This window comes from Musa acuminata, chromosome BXJ2-9, assembly GCF_036884655.1.
Source record: "Musa acuminata AAA Group cultivar baxijiao chromosome BXJ2-9, Cavendish_Baxijiao_AAA, whole genome shotgun sequence".
Lineage (NCBI taxonomy): Eukaryota > Viridiplantae > Streptophyta > Magnoliopsida > Zingiberales > Musaceae > Musa > Musa acuminata.
Genome location: NC_088346.1, coordinates 7,240,003 through 7,259,030, shown reverse-complemented (window position 1 = coordinate 7,259,030; position 19,028 = coordinate 7,240,003). Strand labels below are relative to the sequence as shown.

Below are 19,028 nucleotides of genomic sequence, written 5' to 3'. Positions count from 1 at the left end.
TCATTAAGCACATGGCTTCGCTTCCTAATCCAATTTGAGAGAGAATCTCATTTATTCGTTCCATACTTTGATTCAATGAACAAACCAAACACTGCACAAAGTAGTATTATGTGGTACAGTTCATTGAGCACACCAGGAGACAGCAATCTTGCAGTGATATTGCTGTCTCTCCATACACAAAAAAGAAAAGAAAAGAAAAGAAAATGTACAAACAAACATATATTAGCGTTTATGATATCACAATATACATGCAGATGACCAGAGAGAGAGAGAGAGAGAGAGAGAGAGATTTGTTGTATTCAGCACTTGTTCTTGCACTTCTCCATGGCTCTTGGTGCTGCAAAATTAGGAGAGAAGTATATAGACTTTGTTCAGATGCTGAAACAAGGCATTAACTTGCATTAGGAAATGAGAGAAAGCATCTCCCTTCTTTTGTTGATAGATACTGACCAAGTCCAATGGCTTCTGATCCCTTCATTATGCTCAAACGCTTGCATGAAGCTACAAACATCCTGGATTGTTTTGCAATGGATTTGGTGATGCAAGTTTGATCAAACAGATTCCGAAGAAATGAATACATAATATGGATTAAAACTAAGAAACTTACTCCCATGGAACATCCCCTACAAGCATCCAGTCACCATCCTTGTCTTCATATGTTGGCACATACTCAGATCCGTGCAGAAGATCCTTCACCTTCCTCTCATTCATGAAGTCTCTTCCGCTCATTCCCTGAGAGCCATAATAATCTCCTGATATTTGAACAAAGGATATCAGTTTTCTCTCTCACGATCATAGCATAAAACTATTTTGAGATGATCAGCATTAAATGATCTGCTCTGCAGTTGATGTTCTTGGCAAATTGGAGGTGTTGCACAGTGATACACAGACTGAGCTGTAGGTTCATGCATACAAAGTATTCAATCATCAAGCAGGCCATTCACAAGGCATGTCTACATGCATGCATGCAGATGAAGTGTACACCCTGCAGTTGTGGCTCACCAGTAGTGAAGGAGCCGAACATCTTCTGCAGCGCCACGAACAGCTCTTGGTAGCTTCGGTGCGTCTTCAGGTCCACCTTGCGCAGGTACGGGGCACCATCCATGCTCACCTTCACAAGAGCAGCTAAGCTGCTCGATTTCTCACCGTCCTCCTTCCTTCCCTTCTCAGAGTGAACAGAGAGGATGTTCTTCCTGAACGATCGGACCGGTGGCCACCCCACAACCTGTGCCCTGTTATCAACACGAACGATTATGCTGATGATGATAAAAATCAGCTATATCAGAGTCAAGAGATCAGAACAGTGGCAGATGTGATAGGAAAGGGCTAAGAATTGAAGGAACTTGTTGATGATATATTGTTTTTGGTCAATTGCAGCAAAGATTCACCAAATACACACTCACCTATCTTCCATTGCATGTCCTCCATATGTTGGATGGAGTAACAACAACATTCCTCTGTTCTTTTATTGTGTTTTCTTGCAAGAAAATTAAGATGATATTTACGTGTATAAGGAAATATTGTTCTATGTGGATCTGTGTGAAAGGTGAAAGAAACTATTTCTCTTTACTTACATCATAAATAAAACTGCTGAATGATGAATACTCCAAAAGCATCAATAGTAACTTATAGATGCCAAAAAATTCTTATTTGCCGACAAGAAACAACAGCCACATACTATGCACAACTATTATGTATGTGCTTGTTTGAATGAACAGGGAGATCCAAAAAAAGACAAACAGAGATCAAGGGATGAAGGAAAATTCTTATAATTGAGTGGAATGGAAGAACATCTACTCAAATTTTGTCAATGTTGCATCCACTAAAGCAAATTTCAGATAGTTTTTTCCTCCAATTTCTAAGATAAAGGCATGCAAATTGAAAAGGGGTCTGAGAGACATATATACTTGGGAGGGGATGGCTTCTCAGGGTCACTGCCACAGGAAACGATGCTGTCGTCGTTTGGCGATCGCTTCACTTTCTCTGCGGCCTTCGCCGCCGCTTCCTGCACGCCGACCGGGGTCTGAAGCTGGAGCTTGAGATCCACGATCTCCACAAACCCCCTCTTGCCGGAGTTCTTGCCGCTCTCGACTTCCCCTCCTCGTCCTCCTCCTCCGCCTCCTCCGCCTGGCAAACCCAGGCGCAGCTCGGTCTCCTCCATCCTCAAGCCGCTCGACATGCTCCGACACACTCTTTCTCTCGCCTCAATCTCTTCTTCTTCTTCTTCCTCCACCTTGCTTCGACAAGGTTTTACCACTAGGGAAACCAATATATACCGAGAGAGAGAGAGAGAGAAGAGAGAGAGAGCATTTGATTTGAGTGAGCAGACATAACATGGTCGTACGTCCGACCCAACCGAGACAATGACACGTATTCATCTCTGTTGGATCTTTGCCTGGATTCCAAAAGCCAAATACACCGCTTATCCATACCTTGTTTTCTCACCTCGGCTTCCTTCCTCGGGTGTTGACCCCAACACTAACCCAATCAACAAGAGGGTAGATTGGTGAGCCTGTTACGAACGGGCGAAAAAGGATTCTTAAAAGGTCTCTCGTCGACATGCTCGCTTAGCTGGACCAGAGGCCCAACACCGAATCCCCACTGGCATCGGACGGCCCGAGCCCGGCCGCCATCAAACGGACGGCTGAGATGGTGCTAGCGACGCTGTGGGGCCTACTGGGACCCTGGTGCGGTGGATCAGTTTGCGCGGCTTGTGGCGTGGCGTTGCGTCGAACCCGCTCCAACGTGAACCGTGTCTTCACCAAGACAGATCATAGGACTAAACACATCAATTAGGCCTCTTCCGATGTTATATATATATATATATATATATATATATATATATATATATATATATATATATATATATATATATATATATCGGATACATTGCTTATTGCTTTGCCAAGAATGGAATCATGGATACATACATTGCATGAGAGTGGTTTGGTTGTGGACGATGTCATAAGAGTGCTGTTCTATATTGGCCAATGAATTGATAGATCTACAGGGGAAGAGATTAATTAGATGGCATTGATAACTACAGATCCATGAAGATGATAATGGAGCTTTCCAAGAACTTGTTTCTCTCTCTAAATTGTTTTAGGAGACACCCAAAAGATGATTAGAGCCACACTTGGAGCTTCTTCCAAGTCATGCATACCTCCGGTGTCGGAACACTTCCACCGCACAAACCTTGCAGTTGCCTTCTCTTTCTCGTCATGTCCATTTCCAAATCAATGTGCCGTGCTCCGGTTTTCTCCTTGCCAAACACACCAACCATGCATTCAAACCACTGCCTCAGCTTTGCCTAATCACAGTTCATTATCCAAGATTTGCTACTTCTTCTTCCTCTTCCACTAGCATTCAGTTCAACCTGTGGGGGTAGAAACTCTCATATCAAGAGAATAATCTTTTAAATAATAATAGAGTAAAAATCTGAATATATTAGGTAAAGAAAAACTCAAATTTTGATCCAAGAAGACTAACTCGAGGAGAAGAGTCGAGTACCGATGCTCCCATTGATCCGATTCGTCCTTGAACTGCATCGAGTTAGACGTGTCGCTTAGTCCACATGCATGGGTCACGGTAATCCACGGCAAGAGCATGTGCAGCGGTGGATCGGAGGTGACGAACAGGTGAAACTTGTGAGTACACGTAGTGGCCATTACAGCCGAGGAAGATGCTGGCTCTTATTTACTCCAAGTGATTGGTTGCTGAGTGAGAGAAGCAATAGAGATTGATGCAGCGTGTGCGTGTTCGTTCTCATTGAGTTGGGACAGCAATAAAGAAGAGAGAAGAACGACTTTTATGATGTTTCATCTATAACTGGGTTGAGGCTTGCTTGTGTTCTTCTACTACTGCTGGTGTCATTCTTCCATGCAGAGTTACTCACCATGGACAGACAACTGAGCAAGAAGCAAGTCTTTGCATGGAATTAATGGGCAAACAAGTCATGGCCCTCGAGCTGGGCTGCTCTTCCACTCCAAACGAAGGTAGGGACCCTGGTCACAGGAAGCTCCAAAGAAAGAACACATGCACGTGTATGTTGACATGATGTTACATGTCCCTCCTCATGCCTACACAGCAATTCTTGCTCCACTTGTCTCGATCTGCTCATCAATGGCTACTTCTCGTGGCAGGCGTTGGTTACACGTTGCTCTCCTCCTCAACAATGCAAGCTTATCACTTTATTTTGTTGGCTTGAAAACCACAAGATATCGACTAGTTGATGGTGGTGATTTAATTTGTGGAGAGCTTGGATGGCTTACGAGATAGAGATGAAACCTTCCCTGCCAGTACCGTCGACAGGCGTTCGTGTTTCCCGTCCCTATCTCCAGTTCATCAGCAAGCAATCAGTGCGGTTCTGGAGAGGAACCTGAGCTCAAATGACCGAGAGCTGGTCCGTCGGTGTTCTTCCCTGATCTCGTCCCAGGATGAGGAAGACTGGATGAGAAAGCGAGAGGCATTTAACTGCAGTTATGGCCTAAAGATATGTGACAGAACAAGTCTTGAACGAGACGGAGAATGGGCATCTCCACTGCACACTAAGAAAACGGGCGTCGACTTCAATGTCTCTCTTCCAAATGAGCTGGAATCGGCAGCTTGCAATTGTTTTAAGCTGGATTCATTGTCTGTTGGATATATCACATATCCATGCAACAATATTAGGTATATATATGTACATATATATACAGAGAGAGAGAGAGAGAGCAGCAAGAAAATATGATCCGATTACTTGCTGCTTAATGGTGGATCAGGAAAGAAATCAAACAAATTAATTGAACAGTGATTACGAGAATCTTATACCTGCATAGACTGAGAGAGACAGGCGGCAAGTGTTGGAGGAATCAGCAGTGAAGGAAGCTCAAGTTAGTGCTCAGACCGCACATCATTTTGGAGGCACACGAGAGACATAATAATCTCATACAGATTCGGCAACTGTGGCAGAATCCTCGCACATCATTGACATGAATCAAGAGTCCTCTTTATTAATCAGCTACTTTGTGTCATCAAGGAAGAAGGAAGTAAAGCAATCAGAGATCTGATGAACTTGTTGACCTTCCAACACAGACAAGATCTCGAAGCCATTTCGAGTCTCCCCCATGCTCATCTGAGCCTAGCAGCACATGTGCGCGTAGTCCCCAACTCCAACGGCGACGGTCGTTGGTCGGCCAATCGACCGCCGTGGAAAGGATGTCAGCTGCCCGACCCGGGCGGAGCGGCCGCGGCGGCGGCCTGGTGGCTTGCCGGGCCTTCTCCGGATCCGACAGACGTGTGGCCCTCATGGATGCTGTGCTGCACATTCAGACGACCAGCCTAGTTGTCCATTACAAGGTCAACCTTCTCTCTCTCTCTCTCTCTCTCTCTCTCTCTCTCTCTCTCCTGCAAGATACATATATATATATATATATATATATATATATATATATATATATATATATATAAAACTATTTTTATATCTACTATAATCTTCATTTAACACTTAATACATTGCTAACAGTCAGTTCCATGCAATAAGGAAAAGTCTGGCGACACGCTTCCTTCACCTTCCCATCATACTTACTATAAAGCAACCCTCGCCCACCTCCATGCCAAACACAAAAGCTAAGTCTTTCTCTTCTTATCACCTTCCCTCGCCCGGAACCCCTCGACCACCTTCCTCAACCACATCCCTCGACTGCACAAGCTCTTCCTCGATCCATCGCCTGTGTTGTTGGAGGCCACCACTTGCACTTACCTGAGGAGGAGGAAGAAGAAGAAGAAGAAGAAGAAGATGGACGGTGGAGCGGACTACATGGACACAGATAGCCTCAAGGCGACAGAGCTGACGCTCGGGCTGCCCGGCGGCAGGCCACAGGTGGTTGGCTGGCCGCCGATCCGGTCTTACAGGAAGAACACCTTAAAGGCGACGAAGGCGGCGGCCGAGGCGGGCGGACTCTTCGTGAAGGTCAGCATGGACGGAGCTCCTTACTTGAGGAAGATCGATCTCGCGGCCTACAAGGGGTATGAGGAGCTGAGTAAAGCCTTGGAGGACATGTTCAAGTGCTTCGAAGGTGGCAAAGGATCCGAGTACGCCATCACCTATGAAGACAAGGATGGAGACCTGATGCTGGTTGGAGACGTTCCATGGGGGTGAGAACATTGATGTCAAGATCTATGAGTGTTTTAATGCTGTTATTTGTGCATTTTCCCCCCAATATTTACACATTTTATGGTGCTTGTAGGATGTTCACATCATCTTGCAAAAAGCTGAGGATAATAACCAAGAGGATCTGAAGACAATCTTGGGTTTCTTAAGCACAAGGAGGGAATCTTGTAATCTACATAGGGTTATGCTTCCATGTTGCCTTGCAAATGTACAAAAGATACAAGTTATGTTGTGGTCAGCATAGGATTATGATTCCATGTTCATCTTACCTTCAAATGTTCCAAAACATCAAAAGTTGGAGGACACTGAAAATGAGAGAAGTCTTGCTCTTGATTGTTTACAGGGAGAGGAAGATGGCTGACAAGATCCAAGAACAGACCATCATCTTCCAGGGGTGGAAGAAAGAAACAGCAGTACAAGTCCCCACACCTCACATGTCAGGAACAAGCATGAGGGGATTGAATTCCATCACCTTATCAGCAACCAACAGGACACTTGTATCCTTGGATAGGGAAATCTCAGTGCCAGATGAACAGACAATTTTACATGGTGGGTCAGCACCACCAATCAGTGCACATCTTAATTATTGAGTGAAATGATTTTGATTGATTTGTGGGTCAACAATACAGCTGAGATGATCTAAGAACAGATTTTAATTATAATATATTAATCATTTCATTTGATGAGTACAAAATACATAAATTTCTACATCAGACAATATAATAGAGTACAGAAACAATTCTAAGTACATTCAAAAGAGATTAAATTGATGAGAGATGCGACAACTGATTAAACCATTCAAATATTAACCTTGAACAGTAATACCAGATTAAAAATTAATTTCAAGTTAAGCTCATATAAAAGGCAGTTCAAAGAGGCTTACATGCAATTAATGACATGAGTACACTGAAGAACCACTGTTGGAACATAGCATTCATAAAGATTGAACTCTCCAGTGATCAAGACCTATGGAAAATGAAATATAATCATTCTGTGATTCATATAACATAAGTCAAGGACTTCTAGCTTTGGTTCTGTTCTCATCAAGCTCAAGTCCAAGAAATCTTAGAAGATGGGTGACCTTTTCTCCATAATCAACATTTTGCAAGCCAAGAAATAGTAGTGATACATATATGCTAGTGTTAAGAGTCATAGGAGTGAGAAATTTAAGTAAATCACCAAAAGAATCCCTGTCAGTTGATCAGAAAATAGATCCATCCAGTACCTGATAGAAACCTTTTGCCATTTAGTACCTTATAGCAACCTTTAGCCAGTTTCTTACTCATCCGAGTAGCAAGAACAAACTGTGTATATGTGTGTGTGTTTACTAACCATTATTCACATGAACTATCCCAGTGAAAAACAAGAACTCCACCAGTAGCAAGTCTTTTTAAATACATTTTCAGACTTTGGATAGAATCCTCATATTATCAGGTAGCAAAATGGCCGACCTTATAAAATGATGTAACTCAATTAAGTTACATATGAACCACCCAAAAAAAAGACATGAAACCACTCAAAGGATGATGTAAATTTTAGTAAAAAAAATAGACCAATTGAAACCAACCCCACAATAGATTGCCAGAAACAAAGGATAACATGGCAGTGTATCAATTACGACAGACAACACATCTTTCAACCTACTCAAGAAAAACAAAAGAAAGTCGATGAATTTGTGCAATTGAATCATAAAGAGTACCTCAATCATTTAGGAAACTGAAGTAAATTTTGCACTTAAATTGACCTTGACATGCAAGTTATAGAATAACATTAGATCATATGCTACATGCAACCATTCCTCAATGGTGAGAAACTCTTCCCAATGTTTCGGTCAACTATCATGATACTGCAATGAGTATCAAAGAAAGATTCAAGGACTGACTCTTATATCCACATTGAACCTCCAATTTCTTGATGATGCGCAATCCGCATGATGGGCTGGATGTTTTCCTGACAAAAGTTTTGGTTATTATAGAAACCTCACTAGCTCTTCTTATTAACATAAAAGGGTGCAAATTTCTGTAAATAAGAGGCTGATACTATCATCAGAACAAAGATATTTTAAAATCTGACTCTCAGTAGCTAGACCTCATGGCTCTACATCATCAGTGTGAATAACAACCTTTTCTGTAAAGAGACCATTGTGCTTCCTTACTGTTTAAACAAATCATATGAATCTATATTATGAAAGAAAATAGCTTCATTACATCACCAGAAACCAGATTCACAAGAGTATGTCATATAGTTGGTCTTTTACTTAAACCTATTAATCCCTCATCACATAAAGTCACACATCATGCCAGAGTCATCCAGAGACGGGAGAGCAATCACTAATCAGGTTGCAGAAAACTGATTAAAGGATGTTAAACATCCCCAATGATATGCCAATCTTGGGAACTTCACATAGGCAAGTAGCAATTCAGGATCTTCTATCACACGTCAGCAAATCAAGCTAGAATGGAGTGAAATCGCCATCATACATAAAAGAAACAGCAGGACTCATGCCATTAGCTTGGTGGAGAGAGCTCATTCTTGAATCCAATATAGCCAATTGTGACTTCACCCAATGTGGGTTGTTCATAGCATCAATCCATAATGCTTCACCAGTATCCTTGTGCTTAAAATCAGGGTACTTGGGGTTTCTCTGTAAAAATTGTAACTATTTTCAAGTTTGAATCATCAATTAAATACATGACACTTGAAATTGGAATGACCAAAAATACTCCAAAAGCAAGAGCATATACTATTTCTTATGACAATACTACTTCTCTATCAAGAGAGATAAAAGTTATCCTATTGCAGTCGAGTAGTAAGATCACAATCTTCTACCATAATTTTTAACATGCAATACAAGATATTGACAGTGGTTTACTTTACTATCTTCAATAAATGCTTTGATTGGTGGATGAATAGGCATGCCTACAAGAAATATATACCACGCAACATGGTAATTTGTTTACTTTATGAACAAATATATGCACACGATATATCAGAAAAATACAAGTGCAACTTGGTCAAGAAAACTACATTCCACAAACATCATAGAGTATATGGAACAGAGGATAGTTCTGCAACCTTGTTTTTCCTATTATCCCACCAGTCCATTGGATTAGCAAAGAAGGCTTGCCAGAGCTTTTCTGTAGAACCTGAAGAGTTACCCACATAGCTCCCAAACTTAGTACCTTCATTACCAGAGAAACAAGCAGTAAGCAACTTTAACAAAAAGGAGTCTTTCAACACTCAAAGTGAAGGAATTGGGTTGACAGATGAAAGCAAACGGATCTTAAAGCTACTGTCCATAACAACTTAAGGCAACCAAGGGCACATCATGAATTCTAATTCCGGATGAAGTGCATCATTAACTATCTAGTTGTCACGTAGTATGAGTCCATTCAACGATGGATCATCCTCCAAAATTCTCTAAGGCTTGAGCAATGTTCTTGTGTGTGACGAACTCAGTCAAATTTGGGAGAAACATCCAAGAAATACTTTCGAGCACCTGAATCTACAGAACGTGACTCTGGCTCATACAATGACACTGTAGAGTAGCTCCTTTCGATGAAATTCAGCTGTTGAACCACCACCTACCACAAGAAACAAAGATCACCAAAACTGAGCGACCATAATGAGCAGAAGCAGGACACCAGGAAGCGATCAAAATAACACCTTGTAAAAAACCTGCCGCTTCTCATCATCCCCTTCGACAACATCCGACACAAGTCGCCCAGAGACGTGCACTTGGCGACCCTTCTCCACATGCTGGAAGGCCACATGAGCGAGTTCATCCCAGAAGGTCAGATTAATCCTGCAGGACAACAAAAAAAAAAGAAAAAAAAAGGCAATCCGTCGAACACCTGGACTGCGTTGTGGAAACTACACGAAAATCCAATTTTGACGAGTCGGTGACCAAAGCCAGAGTTACCATGTGGTCTCGGAGGCGGACTTCTTGACGCCAAGGCGGGTCCAAGCGAGGGCCTTCCCGCTGTTAAGGTGCTTGATCTGGACGGGCGAGCCCACGATCCCGATCAGATGGACGGAGTTGGCGAGGTCCTTGCTCCAGGGGATCTCCTGGGGCCGCTGGTGCGACACCCCTTCGTACTCGTGCTCGCTATGGCCGCTCGAGCACCGGGCCGGGAACGGAGCAGGAGGGTGACGGCGGCGGACGACGGCCACAGAGATGGGCCGATTCTTCCCCTGGGGAAGCGACGACGAGAAGGCGTTAGGGTTAGGGTTCGGGGAGGGGAGGAAGGAGAGGAGGGAGGAGGGGGTCTGGAGAAGGGACGCAATGGGCAGTGCCGCCATGTCTCTCTACTTTTGGTGGTTTAGCGCGAGTGGGAGTTCCTTTGTAGCCAACGGTGAAGACCGCAGAGCGCACCGTTCACAGCTTTTCTTAACCTTTGATACCGGATAGCGCGAATCTCAAAGCAATGGATGGGAGCTTAATTTTGCTTTTGTTCTCTCAAACCAGTGAAACATGCATTGTCCCTCTCATCCCAATGGGTGGATGCCACGTGTGAGTAGAGCCGGGCCCATCTAACAGCGTTCATCCCAAGTCGAAGCGCACACCCTTGCTGCCCGAGGGGTTTAGATGGTCGCACGTTCTCACTCAGAGAGGGCCCACCTAGTCGTGAATGTGTCTGACGAAAGCCGTCTCCTGTCTTGACCGCCACAAGAACCCGTCGCATTTCGTCGCCCAAAAAACCCCAGGCGGCGGTGATGGCCGTCGCTTCTAAGATTTCCTTGTCGTTGCTTCCCTCTCGGAACTCTTGCGGCATCTCCCTCCCTCGCCCCTCCTGTAGATCCGTCTCTTCGCCCAAATCCTTCTTGCCCATGGCGTCCCTCAACGTCGCGCGGCCCCCTGGCATCTCCGAGACCTTCTCCTGCTTAAAGGAGCAAGGGAAGGTGAGCGCCCGAGATTCTACTCCGCCTTTGATATCGTTCTTGTTCCGCAGTGTCGTGTTTTTTCTTTTCTCGATCTATTGTATGTTCTAAGAGCCATATTTAGGTGGGTTGGGTTGGCTCGCATGTTGTTTCTCAGTTTGGTGAAGTAAAGATTTAATCTTGGCGAACCTTGACTTGTACTCTGCTCGAAATCCGAAGATCCCTCTCTTCTTTGTTTTGTTTCTATTGAATGCTGCTGTGCAGGTCGAGTCAGCGTCACGAAATATTCTTTTCTCTCGTTTGTTGCTAAAAAAGAAAATCTTGGTAAAACTGGCTCTAAATTTTGCTTTGAACAGTTGGTTTTGGAGTAAAAAAATTCAAATTTGGATAGAATTGAAATTTCTTGCTGCTTCGTCCTTTTACTTATTTTTCCCGATTACCGTTTCTTTTTTGGCCTCTCTTTCTGTTTGTGGTACTCTATATTTTTATTATTATTCTCCTGATTGTGAGGTGCTGACATTCATGCTCTTTATAAATACTATTGAAAGGAAAACATTTAAAACAATTGCAAATGTAAAGAAGTAATAACATTGAAAACTGTGGTTCTTGAGCCAGTTGTTTAGCTTAATTAGTGAGTTTATTTTTCCTGTTTAACCCTCCCTGGGGATGTTCTTATAGTTGAGTTCTTTTTGTATCTTAAGCAGTTAATATTTCAATAATCATTATTTATAGCTCTGTTTTACAATACATCTCTGCACTTTATAATTACATCACCAGGTGTTATTTTGGAGTAGCAGAATGTACCTTCAGTAAGCATTACACTACCTTTTATTTGTGTTCAATAATGCTTTACAATACTTGTTATATGGTTAGGATCTGGCTTTCATATGTAAATATTAGAATCTACTTTTACTTTTGTAAAGTTGTTGCTTGTAATCTCTTCCATGACCTATAGGTTGCATTTATACCCTTTATTACTGCTGGAGATCCTGATCTATCAACAACATCAAAAGCATTGAAAGTTCTTGATTCTTCTGGTTCAGACTTGATAGAATTGGGCATGCCCTATTCTGATCCTTTGGCAGATGGGCCTGTTATCCAGGTACTCTTATCAGTCTACTTCGTTTATCTGGTGGTTGGATATGGTGTGGTTAATCTTATGTATATTAGGCTGCTGCTACACGTGCTCTAGCAAAAGGAACAAACTTTAATGGAGTCATTTCAATGTTAAGGGAGGTATGTCAATCATAAGCATTAGTCTTTGGTTAATTTCTATTTCTTACTTAATCGTTCATTGTCATTTGCATACATGCACAATTCTTGTGCCAACTCATGTTAGAATTCTCATTTAAAATATCTGGTAAGATATTAATTCATGAATGTACTGTACACAACATGGTCTATTATTTAAGTCAATAAAGTGAGTATTCAATAGCTTGAAAGGGAACATTTGCCATGTTTTTTACTTGAGCAGGTTTTTTGTGGGATAATAACCTTTATGTCCTGCAACTCATGATTGATTCTGGTGCATCTTACATTCCAAGGTCCTTCAACCAATTGGCTAAGAGTTAGATTGAGTTGACCAATGAACCGGTTGGACGAATACGAAACATGGCTTGTTGTTTCATTTGGTAATTTGTTTTGATTAAAGAAAGTAAAGATGTTAACGTCAGGCTGGGGGATACTTAACCGGGACTCTACACCAGAGTAGCCATGCATTCCAATAATAGGACCACCAAAATTGATGACCACAAAATATAGAGGCTCATTTATTTGTTTTTCTTTTCTTTTGAAACCACTAAAACAAGGCGAAGGGTGAAGAAGGAAATAGGCTTGTTGGTGACCAAAAGATCCTTAACCACACGTTGTGATGTAAATGATTAGCTGACCCCAAATGGTCAGAACAATAGTGTGCTATTTATTAATAGATGACGAAAGATTGCGAGTATCATAGGATGCTTAACATAACTCTGTCTATGCATTGCTCTGGTAGATGTCAGTGTATCATAGAATGGTGAATTTTGTAGAAAGAAGGATGAACTTTTAGATTCAGGCTTGTATAGAATTTAAACAAGACTAAAAATGTGAATCTCACTAAATTCCTTTCCTCTGTATCAGTCTCTTTTTTCTTTTTGATCCTTGGAGCATCTTAAACATGAAATACAGGCATGCATATGGTTACAATTCCAATCAACGAGTGCATTCTGAGAAATTTATAGGCTTGGTATGTGCCAAGTGCTGTATTGTCCATGTGGCAACATGTTCTGACATCTCCAAAGAAAATTGAAAAGTAGTAAACAATATTGTTTTGCTTGATACCTACAAAGTGAACATGGGAATTGAATTGCCTGATGTTCCTTAGCTTTCTCTTTTGGATATGCAAGTCATGATTGCTTGGGGCAGCAATCATGATTTACATTACCATGAGCTAAGGCCAAAGAAAAGGAAGAAACTAATGTATGCCTAACAATATCATTACATATGTTCCATAATTCCATTCATTTAAAATGTCTCTCTTGTGCAAACACAATGGTGGACTTTCATCTCTTTCCCATGGTTCTGATAGGTTTTAATCTGCTTTGGCAAATGAAATGGGTACCACAACACTGGAAAATGAAGTGATCAGCCACATCTTGAGAAACAAAAAATGCATGGTTTTTGAACGGTACATTGTAGTTAGAATTGTAGGAGTGGTTTTGCTTGCTGGTTTTGTTCTGGGGTAAATACTGGCATGGAATATGTCATACCTGTATATGATATGCTTTAGGAGGCATCAAATTCTGCCTGAGGGTCTTGGTAATGGTATGGTACATGGCGATTGTTCAACTTGAATAATGTCAGCATTCAAGCTCATGACCATCATGGGCTTGCCACTTGATTAGTTAGGCCTTGAGGCTAGGCATGAGAGTAGTGGCAGAAGCAGAACTTCTATTTGTTTGGAGATTTGATTTCCTTGACTAAGTAGTGGTGCATGAATATCATCTTGACTAACTTATTTCAGAAACAAATAAAAGAGCAAGTATTTTTTTTTGCACTAATTTTTATATTTTCCACTTCATATAAATTGGATGATAAATCTCACGTTATTTATGTTATCTTTCAGGTCATACCACAACTATCTTGTCCAATTGCTCTCTTTACATATTACAATCCAATTCTGAAGCGTGGAGTTGATAAGTTTATGTCTATTATAGAAGATGTTGGTGTGCGTGGTACTTGTTCAACCATCTGAACACTCCACCAAGTTTCATCTTTTCCTCCAAATGCAGCATAGTTTTCTCACATATATGATTCTGCAATTTCTGTTTGGTGTTTCCTTGGCTGCAAATTTTAGTTGTTTATCTATATGCTTCCTTAATCTTTGGGGTGTTTAAAATGTTCTGCAGGGCTTGTCGTGCCTGATGTTCCTTTGGAGGAGACTGAAAGTTTGACAAAAGAAGCTGCTAAGCATAAGATTGAGTTAGTATGCCCCTCCCATATCTATTTTCGCATATGGACCGATTTGTTCCAGTTTCTACGGTTCGAAGTACTTGGTGATGAATGTTATATTTGACTTCACATAATATAGGTAATAAAGGACATGATTCTACCAATAACAATCTTCTGTAGCTAATGGAAAATATTCTACTACTTAGGGAAAAAGGAAGAAAAAATGGGTTTAGAACAGGAATCTGAGACAGAAAGAACCATGAAAATCAACCTTCAGATACTGCTAGATTGTTGAACACCACATCACTTTTGCACTAATGTCTCCATTACATCACAGTCTTCTTTTACTCTTAATTGCTAATCTTTCTCCATCGCTATTCACTGAAAACCATCAAGTAAAATATCCAAATAATTTGTATTGGAGACAGAATAACTGTCTAGAAAGACATTTTGGAATGTTATCATTTCTGACCTTCTGAACAAGGAAAATATTTTGAGAAAGACTTTGCTTTTGCAGTTGAGTATTCTATGTTTTTTAGTTCTGATATCTGTCATATCAGAATATATGACTTGACATCTGAACTCTTCTTTCTTTTGTCTTTGCTTTCTTACCCCTTTTGGCTTCTATTACCAATCTACACCATGTCTCCTATGAATAACCTTTGGATAATTTTAATGGTGTAATAGGCAGCATTCTCAATTCTGTTGACTATAGGGTGGGCAGAGATCCTGCATTATATGGTCTTTAGAAATCGAAATGAAAAAGAATTATGCATAATATAATTGCATATAGTACATTTGTGAAGTTTTTTTTTTCTTTGTGACATAAAGGTAGCTTACCTATAATCTCATTATGTCAGAATTGATTATGTAATTTTTTATTTTATTTAACTAGAAATCATGCTTATGTTCCGAGATCTTGTATGAATATCTCTCGCGTCCTAACCTATTTGGTTCCCCAGAGACTATTGTGTGCTTGCGTAGTTGCACAATATTTTTTAAACACTTTTAATTTTTTTTATTGATTTAACATCCAACTGCTTGTATCAATAGATAAGGTGGGGAACATTTGGATTGTTTAAGATTTTATGATGTCTTCCTTGTTCAATTTGTACTATCTCTCTTCCCTTATTTCATCATAGGTGCTGCTTACAACACCTACTACACCAACAGAAAGAATGAAAGCAATTGTACAAGCTTCAGAAGGATTTGTGTACCTGGTAACTTGTTTCACTTTATTCAAGCTCTTCACATGATCTGCAATATCATTAAGGCACCTGGCATCAGATTATGGATAAACAAATCTAACCAACACTAATGCCACCAAAAGCTAAAACTGAAAAATATAGAACAGAGATGTACCTTTGTGATGGAGAGATTGCCTCCTAATGCTTCTTTTTTAGATGCTGCTAGTCATCCGTAAATTTCTTTTGAGCATAATGTCTCTGTTCTATTAGTTTGTCAGTCAAGAATCCTCTTTAATTTTCTGAGTATTCAAGTGTATCCATTGATTGTCTATCAGTCCATATACAAGAAGCTTCACAGATCATCTAGCTTGATTTGATGAAAAGATCCCTACAACTGTCATTTGTTCACTTGCATGTCTAGGGAAGTTTTATTGAGAACCTAAAATCACCGATAACAATACTGGTAAGGCTTATATACTTCATTTCCTTATATAATTTTTTGGAAACTAAGATATACATTTGCCACAATCAGCCTATCATCCATTCATGTCACGACCCTCCACTGACCGGTAATAGCTTCGATAGACAATGGAATGATGCTGCTGGGGTTCTTTATTGTGGAGAACTTGGACACTCCAGCTGCTTTAACAGGATGGCCTTCAACAATGGCCATAAAGAGAGCAAGGATTGTGGATGGTCAATGCTATAATGTGCTTGACCTGGAATTTGAGAGATTAGTCTTATGATTATCACTGAAGGCAATATTCTCTTCAGTTCAGTTGGATTGAGGCTGGAGAATGGCTTTTGTTTCAAGAAGGTTCAGGCAAAGGCAGAGAGGCTGCAGACATCAGAGGAGGGAGATGATTAACTAGGATGGAAATAGGGGTTCCATACAGGATCAGTTAGCCAGATAATGATGAACTGGAACAGGTGGGTTTAAAGTTAGGAATAGGAGACACATGTCATGAAGTATTGATGAGTCTTAGTCTAGGTCTGAGCTAAATGGAGGTTGAGGACTGTTGGTTTTTCTGCCAAAATACTTTGGTAAAGTATTTCTAACCATTTATTTTATAGATTTAAACTATTTTGGATGATCATTGTTCACTTGCACACTATCTAAAAGTATGTCCTTGTTTCTCGTCAACATCAGTGTTTTCTATGGAATGATTGATCTTTTGAGATGGTTGTATCTTAGTTGCCAAAATCAGTGTTTTCTATGCTACAGTTGATCTTTGAATTGTTTTTTGATCCTGGCATCTTGCCACTCACTGTTCTGGTATTTGTACATTTTGCTTTAAAAAAAAAAATAATTAAACATTATATATTTTAAGCTCCAAAAATCATTGTGCAATTTTATGTAGTTGTTTTGCCTGAATGTCATTTAATTATAGTCTTTTGAATCTTTTATGTAGGTGAGCTCTGTTGGAGTTACTGGTGCCCGTGCATCTGTCAGTTCACGTGTACAATCTCTCCTGCAAGAGATTAAAGAGGTGCGCAGCCTTGCTTCTTGTCCATTACTACTGAATGCAATTAATTTCAATGATGAAAAAAGATAGTGTCCTTTCTATCATATGTATATGTCCAATTATTTTGTCTTGGAATTTGGAGATAACACACGTTTATATTATTTTCAAAGCCAAAACTTGAGTAGCAATTAGAAGTAGCAAGGTTTAAATTATATAGAAAACAGTTTCTTGGGTCATGGCACAGGCCAACTTATACTTCCAGAAAATTGATAGAATTAAAAGTATTGGTTGGTTAATTACATGGTGATTTATCATATTCAACTGTGTATCCTTTTTCAAAAACAAAGAAAGTCGATCTAAGTGATGTAGAGTCATGATTATTAAGATTGCTCGTTGTGGAGGTTTTAGCTGAGAATAAGTTGATGGTGGTATACTTGAAATAATAACCTAACATATTTGTTATAACTTGACAGTTGCTTAATCCTATAAAACACAACTGCTTGGCTTACTGACATGCCAAATGTCTATGATTACTTGCAGGCAACAAGTAAACCGGTTGCAGTTGGCTTTGGCATATCCAAACCGGAGCATGTGAAGCAGGTCAGTTGGTGGAATATGCTGTCAGCCATCCTAACCATTCGTGACTCGATTGCTCTAAGATTTACCAGTTCAGTGATCTTCTAGGTTGCTGGATGGGGAGCAGATGGCGTCATCGTTGGCAGTGCTATGGTTAAGCTTTTAGGTGAGGCAAAGTCCCCTGAGGAAGGACTGAAAGAGTTAGAAGCCTTTGCTAGGTCCTTGAAGGCTGCTCTCCCTTGAGAAATAACTGCCAACGCTAGAACAAATGATATGCTAGTTCCTTTTAGTCGGATATGCACCCTTTTCTTTAGGAATTATAGCATGCAAACTTGACTTTATTGTGAAGCAACTTTCTTATTGAGGGGTTAAACAGGAGTATTTATTTTGTAATATATTAACTTGTCTTTTGCTTCTTATCTCCAAACTGCGATAATAGGGAAGAATGAAATGGTGGCTGATGCTGTAAGTTAAGATCTTTAACACAATCTTACGTAAGATCTGTCATGTATATATATGTCTTTGGGCTGTGTGTTGAAAATTCTTGGCTTCTCTTTCTTGCAGGGAAACATTTTCGGTTGAAAATGTTTTACAGCCGAGAATATCCTCCCAATAACTTACCTCATCCGATACATAGGATAAGGAAGTTAATATGGGATTGTTGGCACCTATGTTTAGACTCTTATTGGCTTCCTTTTGGTACCATATTTTTCACCACTCAAGACTGGTTGTAGATTGACATGAGTTGAAACTTAACATGATTAAATTTATTGGATGTTATCCAAGTGTGTGTGATTTGTAGGATCTTATGTGAGTAGAAAAATTGGATGGTCTGTAGGTGTAATTCTAGACTACTGATAATAATGTCTGATCTACATGGAGGACATAAAAAGATGGATATGAAAGTTGACTTTGATGCTTTTGCTTTTGCTTTCTCTTTGGAGGCTTTGGCTTCAAAGTTACAGCCGGTGTAACAATGACATGCATGAGTCCAAGGTATCTATGCTGTACTTCCATTACTTGAACTCATTTTTAGTACTCAAAAGAAAAATCTGAGATGTTTGCATACCCAGGAGAAAAACAAATCTGTCTCCATTGGAACACCAAAACCAAAAGGGGATTGATGCCTGCTCTGCCTAATCTCTACAGAAATGGAGGCCACAGTGAAGTCAGTTTCCATGAAGTGTGTTATTCTGGAGAGGATGTCATTTTTCCTAGGCAGGTAACCAGGTGAACTCATTCTTTGTTTCAATTGTTGCTCACTCTGGCTTTAGAGATAGACACATGTCTTCTTTTCTTTGCTTTTCATGAGATTTCCCAGTACCATCTTCAAAGTCT

General features: G+C 40.4%; 4 protein-coding genes across 6 annotated transcripts; 2 read left to right on the top strand and 2 right to left on the bottom strand.

The window, feature by feature from the left end:
* Nucleotides 1-25: 25 nt before the first annotated feature.
* On the bottom strand, nt 26-2,246 carry LOC135582886 (auxin-responsive protein IAA30-like). The gene is made up of 5 exons (XM_065125231.1): nt 1,908-2,246; nt 1,003-1,232; nt 608-752; nt 451-512; nt 26-337 (listed from the first exon to the last, which is right to left on the bottom strand). The coding sequence occupies exons 1-5, from the start codon at nt 2,177-2,179 to the stop codon at nt 300-302; spliced, it is 747 nt and encodes a 248-aa protein (XP_064981303.1). The 5' UTR covers nt 2,180-2,246; the 3' UTR covers nt 26-299.
* Nucleotides 2,247-5,582: 3,336 nt separating this feature from the next.
* LOC103997573 (auxin-induced protein 22D-like) lies at nt 5,583-6,760 on the top strand. Its single transcript, XM_009418836.3, has 2 exons — nt 5,583-6,135; nt 6,228-6,760. The coding sequence occupies exons 1-2, from the start codon at nt 5,777-5,779 to the stop codon at nt 6,277-6,279; spliced, it is 411 nt and encodes a 136-aa protein (XP_009417111.2). The 5' UTR covers nt 5,583-5,776; the 3' UTR covers nt 6,280-6,760.
* Nucleotides 6,761-8,308: 1,548 nt separating this feature from the next.
* On the bottom strand, nt 8,309-10,512 carry LOC135622909 (protein OSB2, chloroplastic-like). Of its 2 annotated transcripts, none has more exons than XM_065125237.1 (5): nt 10,074-10,512; nt 9,818-9,956; nt 9,651-9,735; nt 9,227-9,333; nt 8,309-8,810 (listed from the first exon to the last, which is right to left on the bottom strand). In XM_065125237.1, the coding sequence occupies exons 1-5, from the start codon at nt 10,451-10,453 to the stop codon at nt 8,604-8,606; spliced, it is 918 nt and encodes a 305-aa protein (XP_064981309.1). In that variant the 5' UTR covers nt 10,454-10,512; the 3' UTR covers nt 8,309-8,603. The 2 variants fall into 2 exon arrangements, with proteins under 2 accessions (XP_064981309.1, XP_064981310.1); XM_065125238.1 differs by having other exon boundaries at nt 8,309-8,795; nt 10,074-10,510.
* Nucleotides 10,513-10,765: 253 nt separating this feature from the next.
* LOC135622908 (tryptophan synthase alpha chain-like) lies at nt 10,766-18,085 on the top strand. Of its 2 annotated transcripts, none has more exons than XM_065125236.1 (9): nt 10,766-11,053; nt 11,988-12,134; nt 12,203-12,268; nt 14,136-14,244; nt 14,419-14,495; nt 15,604-15,681; nt 17,061-17,138; nt 17,655-17,714; nt 17,788-17,916. In XM_065125236.1, exons 1-9 carry the CDS (start codon nt 10,868-10,870, stop codon nt 17,788-17,790), a joined length of 804 nt encoding a protein of 267 aa, XP_064981308.1. In that variant the 5' UTR covers nt 10,766-10,867; the 3' UTR covers nt 17,791-17,916. The 2 variants fall into 2 exon arrangements, with proteins under 2 accessions (XP_064981308.1, XP_064981307.1); XM_065125235.1 differs by having other exon boundaries at nt 10,770-11,053; nt 17,799-18,085.
* Nucleotides 18,086-19,028: the final 943 nt, after the last annotated feature.